The 14,274-nt window shown below is 46.0% G+C and overlaps 1 protein-coding gene across 1 annotated transcript in view; it reads right to left on the reverse strand.

Moving 5' to 3' along the window:
• slc26a10 (solute carrier family 26 member 10) overlaps nt 1-14,274 on the reverse strand; it is a 127,494-nt gene that overhangs the window by 44,938 nt on the left and 68,282 nt on the right. Inside the window, exons 5-9 of the mRNA XM_041180449.1 lie at nt 11,852-12,004; nt 10,667-10,749; nt 7,845-7,992; nt 5,205-5,318; nt 2,556-2,633 (exon numbers count right to left, since the gene is read on the reverse strand). Of these exons, the coding sequence (XP_041036383.1) occupies nt 2,556-2,633; nt 5,205-5,318; nt 7,845-7,992; nt 10,667-10,749; nt 11,852-12,004 (576 nt within the window). The remainder of the gene's footprint in view (nt 1-2,555; nt 2,634-5,204; nt 5,319-7,844; nt 7,993-10,666; nt 10,750-11,851; nt 12,005-14,274) is intronic.

The following is a 14,274-nucleotide window of genomic DNA, read 5'->3' on the forward strand; positions in this document are numbered from 1 at the left end:
AGTGTGAGGTCATACATTTAGGGAGGTCAAACAGTTACAGGGATTACACAATAAATGGAATATACTAAGAGGGGTAGATGAAGTGAGAGATCTTGGCGTACAAGTACACAGGTCCCTGAAGGCAGCAGTTCAAGTAGACAAGGTTGTAAAGAAGGCATATAGAATGCTCTCCTTCACTGGCAGAGATATAGAATATAAAAGTAAGGATATAATGTTTGAATTGTACAAAACACTGGTGAGGCCACAACTGGAGTACTGTGTGCAGTTCTGGTCACCACATTACAGGAAGGACATAATAGCTCTGGAGAGAGTGCAGAGGAGGTTTACAAGAATTTTGCCAGGATTAGAGAAGTGTAGCTACGAGGAGAGATTGGATAGGTTGGGGTTATTTTCCTTAGAACAAAGAAGTCTGAGAGGTGACTTGATTGAGGTGTACAAAATTATGAGGGGAATAGATAGAGTGGACAGGATAAAATTGTTTCCCTTGGTGGAGAATTCTAGAACCAGGGGACATAGATTCAAGATAAGTGGCAGAAAGTGTAGGGGGGGGGGGGCATGAGGCAGAACTTTTTTACGCAGAGGGTAAAGGATTGGAAAGGGCACCTGTCCTCGGGCTGGCATGGACAAGATGGGCCGAATGGCCTCCTTCTGTGCTGTAACTTTTCTATGGTTCTATGATTCTCAAGGGGCAATTAGGGATGGGCAATAAATGCCGGCCCAGCCAGCGACAGCCACATCCCGTGGATGAATAAAAAAGAAAATGACAAAATATTCACAAATAAAAGCAGACTGAATTTCCTCCCCCTTCTCTTTCAACTCCACGTGTTTCCTTCAGGTCCAGGATATCATTCTGGAAATATGTACATGTCTTGGCATCTTCATGGGCTCTGCTGCTGCTGCTTAGGCCTCCTCGTCAGAAACTCTGCTGCCCATATCTGTCATGGCACTGGCCAGTGGCATATCTGAGGCTGTGCCAAGCCCCAGTGACTCCAGACCCATAGCAATGTGGTTGGCTCTTGAAACAGTCACCCACGTTGCTGTGGGCCTGGCATGTAGACCAGACCGGGTAAGGGTGGCAGATTCCCTTCCCTAAAGGGCGTTAGTGAACCAGATGGGTTTTCACAACAATCGATGATAGTTTCATGGACACCATTAATAAGTCCAACTGCCATGGTAGGATTTGAACTTGTGTCTCCAGGGTATTAGTCCAGGGATTTGGGATTTGCAGGAAACTTGTAAGAAATTGGGGTCTTTAATAAGCGGGTATTTTCTGCATTTTATGGGATTAGCTAAACAACCTTGATTCTCTCTCTGGAAAGAGGATTTCTAAACACTTTGACCTCTAAACAGTCTTAATTCGGGCTGCCATGTTGACATTCCTAAGGTGGTATGATGGCACCTTCTGAACCTCCTTATCTATGTAAGTGTTCAGAAAGGGCCAGGATATGACCCTCAGCAAGCTGTAAACTAAAAACCTGACCTTAAGCAGGGTGACACATGAGGGTGATGGTAACCATCCTGATGCTTTGAGTACCTGCTCTGTATCCATTGGTCAGAATAGTTAGATAGATGATTGACACTGGGTAAACTACCAGCTGCCAGACAGGGTATATAGATTGGCATCATGGTGGTGAGGGGCTGGGGTGCTGGGAGGCAGCTGTGCTCATTGCCTTCCTCAGATGGAAGATGGACCAGAGGAGGAGGAAGACCGAGAGATAGAACCATAGAAAAGTTACAGCACAGAAGGAGGCCATTCGGCCCATCTTGTCCATGCCAGCACAAGGGAAACGTTTCCTAACACTTCCACTAGAGAGCGGGATGCTGTTATCACAAGCTGTTATGGGTTGTATACTTTTTCTGTCTAATTAGTCAATAAATCATATCTAAACTGCTGTTTCTTAATAAACCATCTTAAAATTACTTATGGCTGGTTGACAGCCTATTTAGGTACCCGTGGCTCTGAGCCCAGGAAGTCTTACAAGATAACCACTACACTAAACCCCTCTCAAGGGGAAGGGTTCAGGGGCACCTTTCCATGTCAGGTTTGAGGCAGCCAATGCAGAACAGTACATTTTCCTTTGCTCAGTGCCCTTACATGGCCAGTAGTTCAGAGGGTAACCCAAGCTACAGATTTCCCTGTGTCATCTGGGCACTCAAGGATGGCGATACTCTTACACACTTGCTTAACGGTCACTGTTAACCTGCTGGTGAGGAGATTGCCAGCAGTGTGGGGGAGAAAGAAGTCAATCATTAGGGAATCCCCACCTTGGGCCTGCCATAGGCCCTGAACTTTTACACTTTGGGGTTATTCTATGTAATTCTTCCCAAAATGCATTGCAGAAAGGACAATTAATGGCATTTCTTCCCTCTCCAGTGGTGGCTAACACATTGTATCTGCATCTAGAATTCTCCACAACAGCACAACTAAAGCTGAGAATATTTGACTGATCGTAGATAAATAATATAAGCAAATGACTCCAATGCATTTTGGGACAGTTCAGTAGAAGCCACTTTGTGCTCTCTGTAAAATATTAGATTTGGTTTATATCACTCACCTTGGGCAAGAAGTAAAACAGTGGACCAATCAAAAGTAAGACCATCAAGACGACAAAACAGGTAAAAAGCCCAGCAAGCTGCAAAATAGAAATAGGAAAGATGGATTAAGTGAGGTTCATAGTAACTTCCATCTATCTTAGTAGATCAGTGCTAGCACCTCTCACCTCTGAAGGTCTAAGTCCCACTAAAGAGTTCTCAAGCACAAAACCTAGGTTGACACACCCAGTGGGGGAGTGCTACACTGCCGGAGGTGCTGTCTTTCAGGTGAGCTGTTAAATCAAAGGCCCTGTCTGCTCTCTCAGGCGGAAGTAAAAAACCCCAGGGCACTATCTGGAGAAGAGCAGGTAAATTCTCTAAGAGCCCTGGCTGACGTTTATCCCCCAACCAATATCAGTACAACAGCTTCGCAGGGCATTTATCTCACTGCTGTTTGTGGGAGCTTGCTGTGCACAAATTGGCTGCTGCGTTTCCCACAATACAACAGTGACGACACTTCATAAGTACTTCATTGGTTGTGAAGCGCTTTGGGAGGCTCCGGAGTTGTGAAAGGTACAATAGAAATGCACATTTTTCTTTTTACCAGCCCCCTAAGTTAGTGTCCTCCATGTTTGGTGGAAAAGTGGGATCATCTAGGGTTAGAAAAGTGTAGCTACAAGGAGAGATTCGATAGGTTGGGGTTATTTTCCTTAGAACAAAGAAGGCTGAGAGGTGACTTGATTGAGGTGTATAAAATTATAAGGGGAATAGATAGAGTGGACAGGATAAAATTTTTCCCTTGGTGGAGAATTCTAGAACCAGGGGACATAGATTCAAGATAAGTGGCAGAAGGTGTAGAGAAGACATGAGGAAGACCTTTTTTACACAGAGGGTAGTGGGTGTCTGGAATTCGCTGCCCAAGTTGGTGGTAGAGGCAGAAACTGTAAACTCTTTTAAAAAGTACCTGAATCTGGACCTTAAGTGCTGTAAGCTGCAGAGCTATGGGCCGGGTGCAGGAAGGTGGGATTAGAAAGGGTACTTGGGTGTCCTTGGGCTGGCATGGACAAGATGGGCCAAATGGCCTCCTTCTGTGCTGTAACTTTTCTATGACTCTGTGATCTAATCCATAAACATCTCCACACGCATTCCTGATGCCAGTCTTTAGTCAATCCAATAGAACTGGAGACTCTGAGGTAACTCTTACATTGGTTTGAGGTGAGGCTCAGCTTTTCTTTCCTTATTGAATCTCTGGGCTGAAATTTTGCTTTGGGGGAAGGAAGCAGGAGCTGGGACTGTTTCTGGGACCCCTCAGGGTGGTGGTGGGGGGGTGGGGGCGGGGTACACTGTCACTTCTTGGGATTTTGACTGGGATGCCCCCTTTATGAGTTGGTACAGAGACAGGTTCTCCATCCAGTTGAGGTCAGCATGCCACCTCCCATCATGCCACAGCTGAAGCTGCCAACTCACCAAGAATTACCAACGTGGAGTTGTAAAATCACAGAGTGATACAGCACAGAAGGAGACCATTCAGCCCATCATGCCTGTGCTGGCTCTTTGAAAGACGTATCCACTTAACCCCACACCCCTGCTCTTTCCCCATAACCCTGCAAATTCTTTTTGTTTCAAGCATTTCTCCAATCCTCTTCGGAAAGTTGCTATTAAATCTGTTTTCGCCACCCTTTCAAGGGATATATTCCAAATCACAACAACCTGGTGCGTAAAAAAAATTCTCCACATGTTACCTCTGTTTCTTTTGCCAGTCACCTTAAACCTGTGTCCTCTGGTTACCGACCCTTCTTTCAAAACAGTTTCTCCTTATTTATTCTAGCAAAGCCATTCAGGATGTTGAGTGCCTCTTTGGGGAGGTGGTGGTGTAGTGGCATTGTCACTGGACTAATAATCCAGAGATTACTCCAGGTAATCCAGAGATTACTCTGGGTAATTACCCAGGGTAATTCAATGGGGACCTGGATTCGAATTCTGCCACAGCAGATGGTAACATTTGAATCCAATGAAAAACCTGGAATTAAAAGTCTAATGGTGACCATTGTCAATTGTTGTAAAAAACCCTTTTGGTCACTAATCCCCTTTAGGGAAGGAAATCTGCTGTCCTTACCTGGTCTGGCCTAAATGTGACTCCAGACTCACAGCAACGTGGTTGACTCTTAACTGCCCCCTGAAATGACCTAGCAAGTTTCTCAGCTCTCAAGGGCAATTAGGGAGGGACAATAAATGCTGGCCCAGCCAGCGACTCCCACATCCCATAAGTGAATAATAAAAAAAAACCTCCCCTTAACCTTCTCTGCTCTCATGAGAGCAATCCCAGTCTCTCCACATTAACTTCAGTCTCTGGTACTAATCTAGTAAATCCCCTCCACACCCTCTCTAAGGTCTTGATGCCCTTCCTAAAGTGTGGGGCCCAGAACTGGACACAATACTCCAGCTGGGGCCTAACCAGGGACTTATAAAGGTTGAACACAGGTTTATGAACTCAGGCCCTCTGACTTGACAATTTCTCTTAAACAAGAGGCTATTTTTAGTTCAGTTCACCGATATTTTCTCCAGCCTCTGAACCTTATCGAAGTTTTAAATGTTGGAGTATCACGGCATAGTTAAGCAATCCAAAAGAACACTCTGGGACTCTTTTGTGGTCCCCTTGCTAATACTTCTACCTGTGTGTGGCTGCCCGCACTCTCTAGGATGTTGCTAGTAGCCAATGAAGCCGAACTTGGGAAGCAGGTAAAAAGGGAAGAGATGGTGTTGGAAATTCCATGAGCCAATAGTTCCTAAGAAACAGTGACAAAAATATGTTATTCGAGATGCATGGGGTAGGAGGGAATCAAAACCTGTCCTCATTGGCCACTTTTCCTACTGAAATGGGCCTAACCAGGATTTAAGGTCAATGACTAAAATTCCCTTTGGGCTTCTCACCCCCTGCTGCTGTAACTCCAGTGGGAGTTCAGTGGAAACCCTGTCTTGGGTGCTTTGTGCCAAACCTCTGCTGGTGGAGTAGGAGAAGCCCTGAGGAAATTTATCCCCTTTTAGCTTACAACAGGGGGGGTGAAAATGGTGGTGTAGTGGTAATGTCAGTGGACTAGTAACCCAGAGGCCCAGGCTAACGCTCTGGAGACATGGGTTCAAATCCCACCACAGCAGCTGGTGGAGTTTAAATTCAATTAATAAATCAGGAATTATAAAGCAAGTCTCAGAAATGGTGACCATGACAACTGTCATCAATTGTCATAAAAACCCATCTGGTTCACTAATGCCCTTTAAGGAAGGAAATCTGCCATCCTTACCTGGTCTGGCCTACATGTGTCTCCAGATCCACACATGGTTGACCCTTAACTGCCCTCTGATATGCCACTCAGTTCAAGGACAATTAGGGATGGGCAACACATACTGATCTTGCCACCAACCACCCACATCCCGTGAAAAAATACAGGCAAAAAAGTTTCTTGGGTATTTTTTTAATTCATTCAGAGGATGTGGGCATCTTTGGCTGGGCCAGCATTTATTGCCCATCCCTAATTGCCCTTGAGAAGGTGGTGGTGAGCTGCCTTCTTGCAGTCCATGTGGTGTAGGTACACCTACAGTGCTGTTAGGGAGGGAATTCCAGGATTTTGACCCAGCAACAGTGAAGGAATGGCGATATATTTCCAAGTCAAGATGGTGAGTGGCTTGGAGGGGAACTTCCAGGTGGTGGTGTTCCCATGTGTCTGTTGCCCTTGTCCTTCTAGATGGTAGATGTCATGGGTTTGGAAGGTGCTGTTGAAGGAGCCTTGGTGAATTCCTGCAGTGCATCTTGTAGATGGTTCACACTGTGCATCAGTGGTGGAGGGAGCGAGTGTTTGTGGATGGGGTGCAAATCAAGTGGGCTGCTTTGTCCTGAGTGGGTGAATGCCTGGCTGTGTAGCATAAGACTGAGAATAATGAGTCAATTAACATATTTGAGGCTGATTTTCGATTGATTCTTGCTGGCTAGGGAAGGGTTTAGGGATATTAGACCAGGAGGAGCCATTCAGCCCATCGAGCATGTTCTGCTATTCAATTTGACCAAGGCTGATCTGTATCTTAACTCCCTCTGTCCACCTCGGTTCCATAATCCTGAATTCTCTAACGCAACAGAAGTCTACCAATCTTAGTTTTGAAATGTTCAATTGACTTCCTAGCCTCAACAGTGGTTTTGTGGGGGAGAGTTCCAGATTTCCATATCCCTTTGTCTGGAGTGCTTTCTGATATCACCCCAAAATAGCCAAGCTGTAATGTTAAGGTTATACTCCCCTGGTTCTGGACTCCCCCCACCACCAAAGGAAATAATTTCTCTCCCTGTCTACCCTATCAACTCACCCTTTCAACTAGCTGTATTCAAGGGAATACAGGGCCTAGTTTATGCAACCAGTCCTCATAATTTAACCCCTTTTGGCCTCAGTATCATTCTGGTGAATCTGCACTGCAGCCTCCCCTCCAGGGATAGTATATTCCTCCCAAAGTGCAGCGCCCAGAACTGAGCACAATATCACAGAATATGGAGCAAAAGCAGGTTCATGGAGTTAAGATACCGATGAGCCATGATTTCTTTGAATGGCAGAACAGGCCCAAGGGGCTGAATGGCCTCCTCCTGTTTCTGTAACAGAGGCGTGGAGGAGAACAATGGACATGTGCACAGCGATGGTATACTTGGCCTGCATGGTTATTCAGATCTGTATCAGGAGCGAGAGAGCAAAGCTCTGATTATATGGCTCGTAGCCACATTAGGTTGTGAGGTAGGAGTGAAATACTGAATCTGCTGACAATATTTAACCAGTGGCTGTGTGGGTCAGTGCAGCAAAAGCCAAGAGGATAACTCATTGACAACATTTTAACTGGCTGCGGTGGTTCCAATGGGAAGCTGGCAGAGTCCAGTGTGCTAGGATGCACTTTAAATACTCAGTTAGCTTAATGGCTCAGTTGGTGAAGGTACTGCCTTCATCCCCGTGTGGAGGTGAGCCAAACAGATTTAGTCTGATCCCTGGTTTATGCCAAGTAGCTTCACCAGAACTGGCTTCAGTGCCCCTATGCACCACGGGGCAAACGTCAGCCAGAGTTCTTGTGTCTGATGATACCCCAGCGCTGGAAGACATGTATGTGAACATCAAGCAAGGACTAAAGTGGTGTGGTGCCCTGTCGGAAAGACAGCCTGCCAACAGTCACGATGAGTGAGAATGGGCCTTTTCCTCAGGGCCTGACCATTCACAGTGACCAACTGGGACCTGCGAAACAAAGGTGCCAATAACCTCTCAAGGGATGGTCTGCTTTTTGACGTTACAGACCTGGTTGGGGTCAATCTTGTATCTGTGCTTGTCCGCATAGATCATAGCCAGTGATACAGACACAGCATAACCAACAAAGGTAATCGCAATCGTATCTCCAATTATACTCGGGATGCTCCACAAGGCTGGCAACTGAGGGTTTGGAAAGCTGAGGGAAAAAATGCAGAAAATAGGTTATTTCATTACCTTTCGAGGTAGATTGTGACAAATAGCAACTAATAGTGAAGATAAAAAGGTACCAGCTTAACATGTGTTTACAGGGTGTTAGAAGCTGGGTGAACTCCCTCAGGTAGTGGTTACAAAGAGGTTTCCTTTCCCTCCCTCCTCAGACAGACTCAAAGACTTCCTATCCATCAATTCCAACTAACTCTTTCATTGAAAAGGCAAGGGGGTGGGTGAGATTGGTCTTCAAGAGCAGGGTTTAATTGGAGATGGTGGATCAGCCACCCATTCTGCACCACAACAGATCTTATTGGAAAAGGAAGACAAATGTGGCGTAAAACAAGCTGCCACTTCATCAATGCCCATTTCACACTGCTACCCAAAACCAACTTCACACTCAATGTCACTTCTCTCACCAACATTACCAACTTGGCACTTCTTAAACTTCTCCCATTTTATAAACTGACTGCATCAAAAGCCATCCTGACAAGGACCTAGCACCTAAATCTTCCCTCGACTTCCCCCCCCAGGTTGTCTTCCCTTCAATTCATCTATGCTCTTTGAGAGATGGACATAGCCCATGTGTATCTCCCTGATACCTTGGGTGACTGACTTACAAGTGCCTTAGGCTTGAGCAATGTCTAAACGGACACTTCATCGGCGAATTTTTTTTGCGCCCTCCCCAAGGCAATCCCGTCATGACTGACAAAGTTGGGATGTTGAAGGATATCTCCATTGGAAGTCCAGTTGTTGAACGCTGTGGTCATGTTAGTATTTTGATAGACTTGGTGGAGCAGAGGCATAGTGACCATTTCAGTCCCTGTCCCGCACACTTCAGTCAAAATTTCAGAGTCAGTTCTTGTGGAGAACTACTATGGGTGAGAAGCATTCCAGAATCTTCTACTCCTATTCTATTTGCAGCAGCATGATCCTTTACTAAAGAGTTTTAGGGAGTAGTTATAACAGCAACATGGGTATCTCAGTGGCTTCTAGTTGCAGTATATATCCTGCCTGAGGGCCCAGTCTAACTGGGAGCGGAGGGCAGAGGGCAATTTGGGAGACCCCTGGAGGGGGTAACGTGGGGCTAGCACCATTAGGGTTTGACATGTCCTGGTATATAACTCCAGCATAGCAATAGACTGAGTTTAAAAAGAGCTCAGGGCATCTGTTGGACCCTTATTGCCACGTTTTAAAACCTATTTTATTAAAGGTTTCTTCGATTTAAATTTAATTTAAAAACTAAACAAAAAATTTAAATGATTTTTAATTTAAAGACTTAGACAATGTTGGGCTGCTGCCCAAAGCATTCCAGCCTCAAAAAGTCATGGACCATTAATTCTGACGTAAGGACTAACTGTTCATTAGTAACACCTGACCTTATGGCAAAGCTGACAGGGCCAGGAGCTGTCTTATTTAAATAATGGTGGTAAGCAGTCATGCCACTGGGGGGCGCATCTCAGGTGCCTGAAGGAGGTTGGAAATTACGGTGTACAGTGCTAAGCTGAGGGTCTTTCCCCCCCTCATCATCCCTTTCCCTGGCAAAACATTGCAATGATCCTCAAAAAAAAGGCCTCAAACCTTTTTTGGCCTTTTGGGGCTTAGGTCATGACCCAGCCCTGGTCTCTCAGGTGAGGTTCCACACAAACCTAGGCCAAGGGCAAGCAAACTCCTACTCTGGGATATCCCTCCCTTGGTGGTACCCCTGCCAACGCTATTGATCTTGTTTTGGGGTGGAGGCAGGCTGTACCCTTAAGCCCTGCGGAAACTGTGAGGGTTTGTCCACCCAACCACCCTCACCACCCGACAGGCACTATCCTCGCCCGGGTAGGAATTAGGGGTTCCAGGTAAGCTGTGTAACAGGGATATACCTGACTGAAGGCTGAACTCCCGGTCTTAGACCTGAAACTACGGCCTCAATGATAAGAATGATAAAAACTCACACAGGTAACGTGTTCTTGCCTAGAAATTTTGCAAGCTGGCAAAGTGTGCATCTAGGAGCTTTCGATTGTACATCACTTGCAAACTGGACCCGCTTTCACGGAGGCAAAAAGACCCCCAACTGGGCAGGAGTCACAAAACCCAATTCACAATAACTCACCCCCTTTCCAATCCCCCTTTTTCCAATAATTTATATTTTTTAAATATATTTTTCTTTTCCCACCTATTTCCATTATTTTTAAATGTATTTCCATCCATTGTTTTATCTCTACCTTTTAGCCTATTTTGATCCATTCCCCCCACCCCACTCCCCACTAGGGCTATCTGTACTTGCTCGTCCTGCTTTCTACCCTTAATGTCCCTATTAGCACATTTCTTAACTGATATCACCACCGTCAACACCGCTTTGTCCTTTTGTCTATGACATCTTTGGCAATTTCTCCTTTGCCTCCACCTATCACTGGCCCTCTATCTAACTCTACCTGTCCACCTCCCTCAACCAGCTTATATTTCACCTCATTTCCCTATTTCCTTAGTTCTGATGAAGAGTCATACGGACTTGAAACGTTAACTGTATCCCTCTCCGCAGATGCTGTCAGACCTGCTGAGTTTTTCCAGCTATTTTGTTTTTGTTTCACAATTATTCATGCTAGTCCCTTGTGGTAACTGTCACACCCCATTCCTTACTGTGCTTTTAATCATCCTGAGAAAGATGCACTCACCCTGTGGGGACATTTCCCACTACCTGGACATCACAGCATTCATCAAGGGATGTGGCAAAGGTGATTGCAGTGGCCGCTATAATCTAAAAAGCAAAGTGCATAGTTAGATCTGGCACTTTTATTCATTTCAGAACTTCATACTTTCAACACTTGCATCAGAAGCTAGCAAAAATATCGCTTAGCTTTCTGATTCACGCTTGCCATGGCTCAATGGTTGACACTCTCGCTGCTCAGTCAGAAGGATGTGGGTTCAAGTCCCGCTACCAGAGACTTGAACTCACAAATCGAGGCTGATGCTCCAGTGCTGTACTGACGGGAGTGCTACATTGTTGGAGTGGCAGCCTTTTGGATGAGCCATTAAGCCAAGGCTCCTCAGGCAAATGTAAAAGACCCCCCCGGCACAATTTCGAAGAGCCGTTACTGTCACCTTCTTTGACCTGATCGAATGCAAACCAGCGCAGTTGGAGTGCCAGCTTGCAGAGGTGGGCTTCATAAACCTATCCGTCTGCAGTGGACTGAAGACTGGATCCCACACTCCAATAGGGCACTTGTGTGTTATTGTGGGGAACGGACTTAAAGAGTTAAATTATGGAGTAGGCTCGAGCACGGATGCTTGAAGGTGAATTGACAGGGGTGTTTGAAATGTTAAAGGGGTTCAATAGGTTGGATAGAGAGAAACTATTTCGTCTGGCGGTTGGGTGGGCCGAGGGAGAGGGGAGCAGGAGTCCAGGACAAAGGGAGGCAGAGCCGTAACATTCGAGCCAGGCCGTTCAGGGGGTGATGTCAGGAAGCACTTCTTCATGCAAAGGAGAGAGGGTATCTGGAACTCTCTCCCCTAAAAATCTGCTGAGCTGTGGGTCAACTGAAAATTTCCAACCTGAGGTTGAGAGATTTTTCATTAGGCAATGATAAGGGAGATGGAACCAAACTGGGCAGCTGGAGCTCAGCTACGGATCAGTCATGATCGGATTGAATGCTGAAGGGGCCAAGTGTCCTCCTCCTGTTCTGACGCATGCACTCATGCCACAGCTCTCCTCCAAATAGGACTAGACATCTTGAAGCCCTGTGCTTTACATTTCCAGTCTGAAGGGGTGCAATCTTACGTAAGTTGAGCCCTGTATCACTCTCTATCCCACCAGGGGTACAGAGGCAATGACTGCCAGTGCCTGCCCTTTGTGCCCTCACCATGATCATCTCGATAGGGATGGGCATGCGGAGCTTCTCCCTGAAGCGGCTGCTGATTTCTTTCGTCGGGATGAGCACACTGAGGCAAATCAGGGAAATGATCAGCTCCACAATGTTGGTCATCGAGAGAGCTCCAAGTATTGATGCCAGTGTCTGAGGAGGAAGGAAATGTATTTATCCAGTCAGTTGAAAAGCTCCTTTCATTCTTTTGGTTTTACCTGAAAAAAAAATGGTTTGAAAAGAAGGCACCCTCTGTTGTTTCATTGCCTCGTACTGTGCACCATTCCCTGACCAAGAGGCAATGCACAGATGACCTGGTCCCAGGCAAGTACATCCACGGACCAATGGTGCTCAGGATATGACCATGAGCCTTTTGCTGCTTCCACCTTAAAGCTCTCCTTCGACACCAGGAGAGTCTATCATGAAAATCCTCACCCTAAACAATGATTTCCAACCAAAGTGATCAAAATAAAAACTCATGGGCTGGGGTACACTTTCTTGACATGTGGAAAATCTCCCCTGTTGTTCTATATGTGGCCTAACTGGCTGTGGAATGATGCCCGGGCTGGGATTCAGTGTTGTTCCCTCTCCTTTCCTTCCTCTCCAACTGCAGGAACCAAAGGATTCCTATTAATGTTATCCCAGCTTCCAAATCCTGTGGGCAAAAGGGGCCCCCTGTTTAAAAAGATGATTCATTGTTCTTGTCTTCATATGGGGATGTGCCTGGCTTCAATTTGGCCACTAACTCGCATGGCCAGGGGCTCATAGCAGGCAATCACCAGTGCAAAACAACGTCCCTTAGCTCCACAGTGCACCAGTGGTCCTTGTGCCCTCAAGCGAAAGTGGCACTGAGCTAGGAGCATTGGCACCTTTTTGCTTACCTCCTGCTAGATTCCACGCTTGGCACCGCCAAGAGAAGGGGATAAATTTCAAGATACCAAACCACCCTGTCTTAATCAGTTCTGCGGAGCTGGTGTGTAATTATGAGAGCACAAAAGGCGCTCAGCCCTCCCAGAAAGAACGAGCTGGAAAGATAAACCTTAAATTGCTGGGACGGGAGCTTCAAAAGGCAACAGGCCTCATGAGGTTGGGCAAATTAGGAGGTAATATTCATATTTCTGGGATGTGTGCTGATTTCTCGAGACCTACAAAACTGAGGCAGTGTCCATGACAGAAATAAGCTGCCATTATCAAATTCTGGAAGGTTTGTGCCTCCTTCTCATTACAGTAGGTTCCCTTCGCAAGAACAATGGGAGAATAGGGGGAGGAAATTTGTCCTGGCAGCAGCTCTTGAAGCGCTGCTGCTCACAATTAGTCTATCCTAAGCCACAACTGTTGTTTGCTCATGTAGCACTCAGTGGCACCTGCGGGACCATGCAGCATGTATGTACAGATTCGCAAAACATTAAAAGTAGGCTAACAAAGCCATAAAAATGCAAACAAAGCACCGGGGTCGATTTTTACATGAGTAGAATTCAAAAGCAGTGACATTCTGTTAATTTTCACAGAACCTTGGTTAAACAACATTCAGGATACTGTGCAAGCTTCTGGTCTTCATATTACAAAAAAAAATGTACAGGCCCTAGAGAAAGTGAGAAATAAAAATGATACCAGATCTGAGAGGGTATAGCTATCAGGAAAAACCAAATAGGTCTTTTGAAAGGAGAAGACTGAGGGGTGATCTAATGAAAGTGTTTAAAATTATGCAAGTGTTTAATAGGGTAGCTGTCGAGAATATGGGTCGTATTTTCACAGAGTCCAGCCGACTCCAGAGACCTTTACAAATGGCGGTTGGGACCTGGATGTGGAAGTCCTGCTCCCGTTTCTGTCAGATCCAATTTTTTCCGGCGGGGGAAGGGGGCAGGTTGTGAATCACACAGATGGGAAACCCAAACTCAGCAGGGCCATTTGCAATTAGCGCTGAGATCAAACAGAGCCCATTTTAACTGCCTCAAGTGGGAGATGGTGGTGTAGCGTCATTGTCGCTGGGCTAGTAATCCTGAGACCTAGGCTAATGCCCTGAGGGCAAGGGTTCAAATCCCACCATGGCAGCTGATGGAGATTAAATTCAATTTATTAAATCTGGAATTGAAAAGCTGCTTTCAGCAATGGTGACCATGAAACTATTGGTGATTGTCACAAAAACCCATCTGGCTCATTAATGTCCTTGAGGGAAGGAAATCTGCTGTCCTTACCTGGTTTGGTCTACACATCACTCCAGAGGCACAGCGATGTGGTTGACTCTTAGCTGCTCTCTAAAATAGTGTGGCAAGCCACTCAATTCAAGGGAAATTAGGGGTGGGAAACAAATGATGACCTTGCCAGCAACACCTACATTCCATGAGGGAATTAAAAAAAGGGCCTTAAACCACAGTGTGGGAGTCATGAAATTGTGGAGTAGACACAAACACTCTTGAAGGGTG

Source organism: Carcharodon carcharias, chromosome X, assembly GCF_017639515.1.
Source record: "Carcharodon carcharias isolate sCarCar2 chromosome X, sCarCar2.pri, whole genome shotgun sequence".
Classification (NCBI taxonomy): Eukaryota; Metazoa; Chordata; class Chondrichthyes; order Lamniformes; family Lamnidae; genus Carcharodon; species Carcharodon carcharias.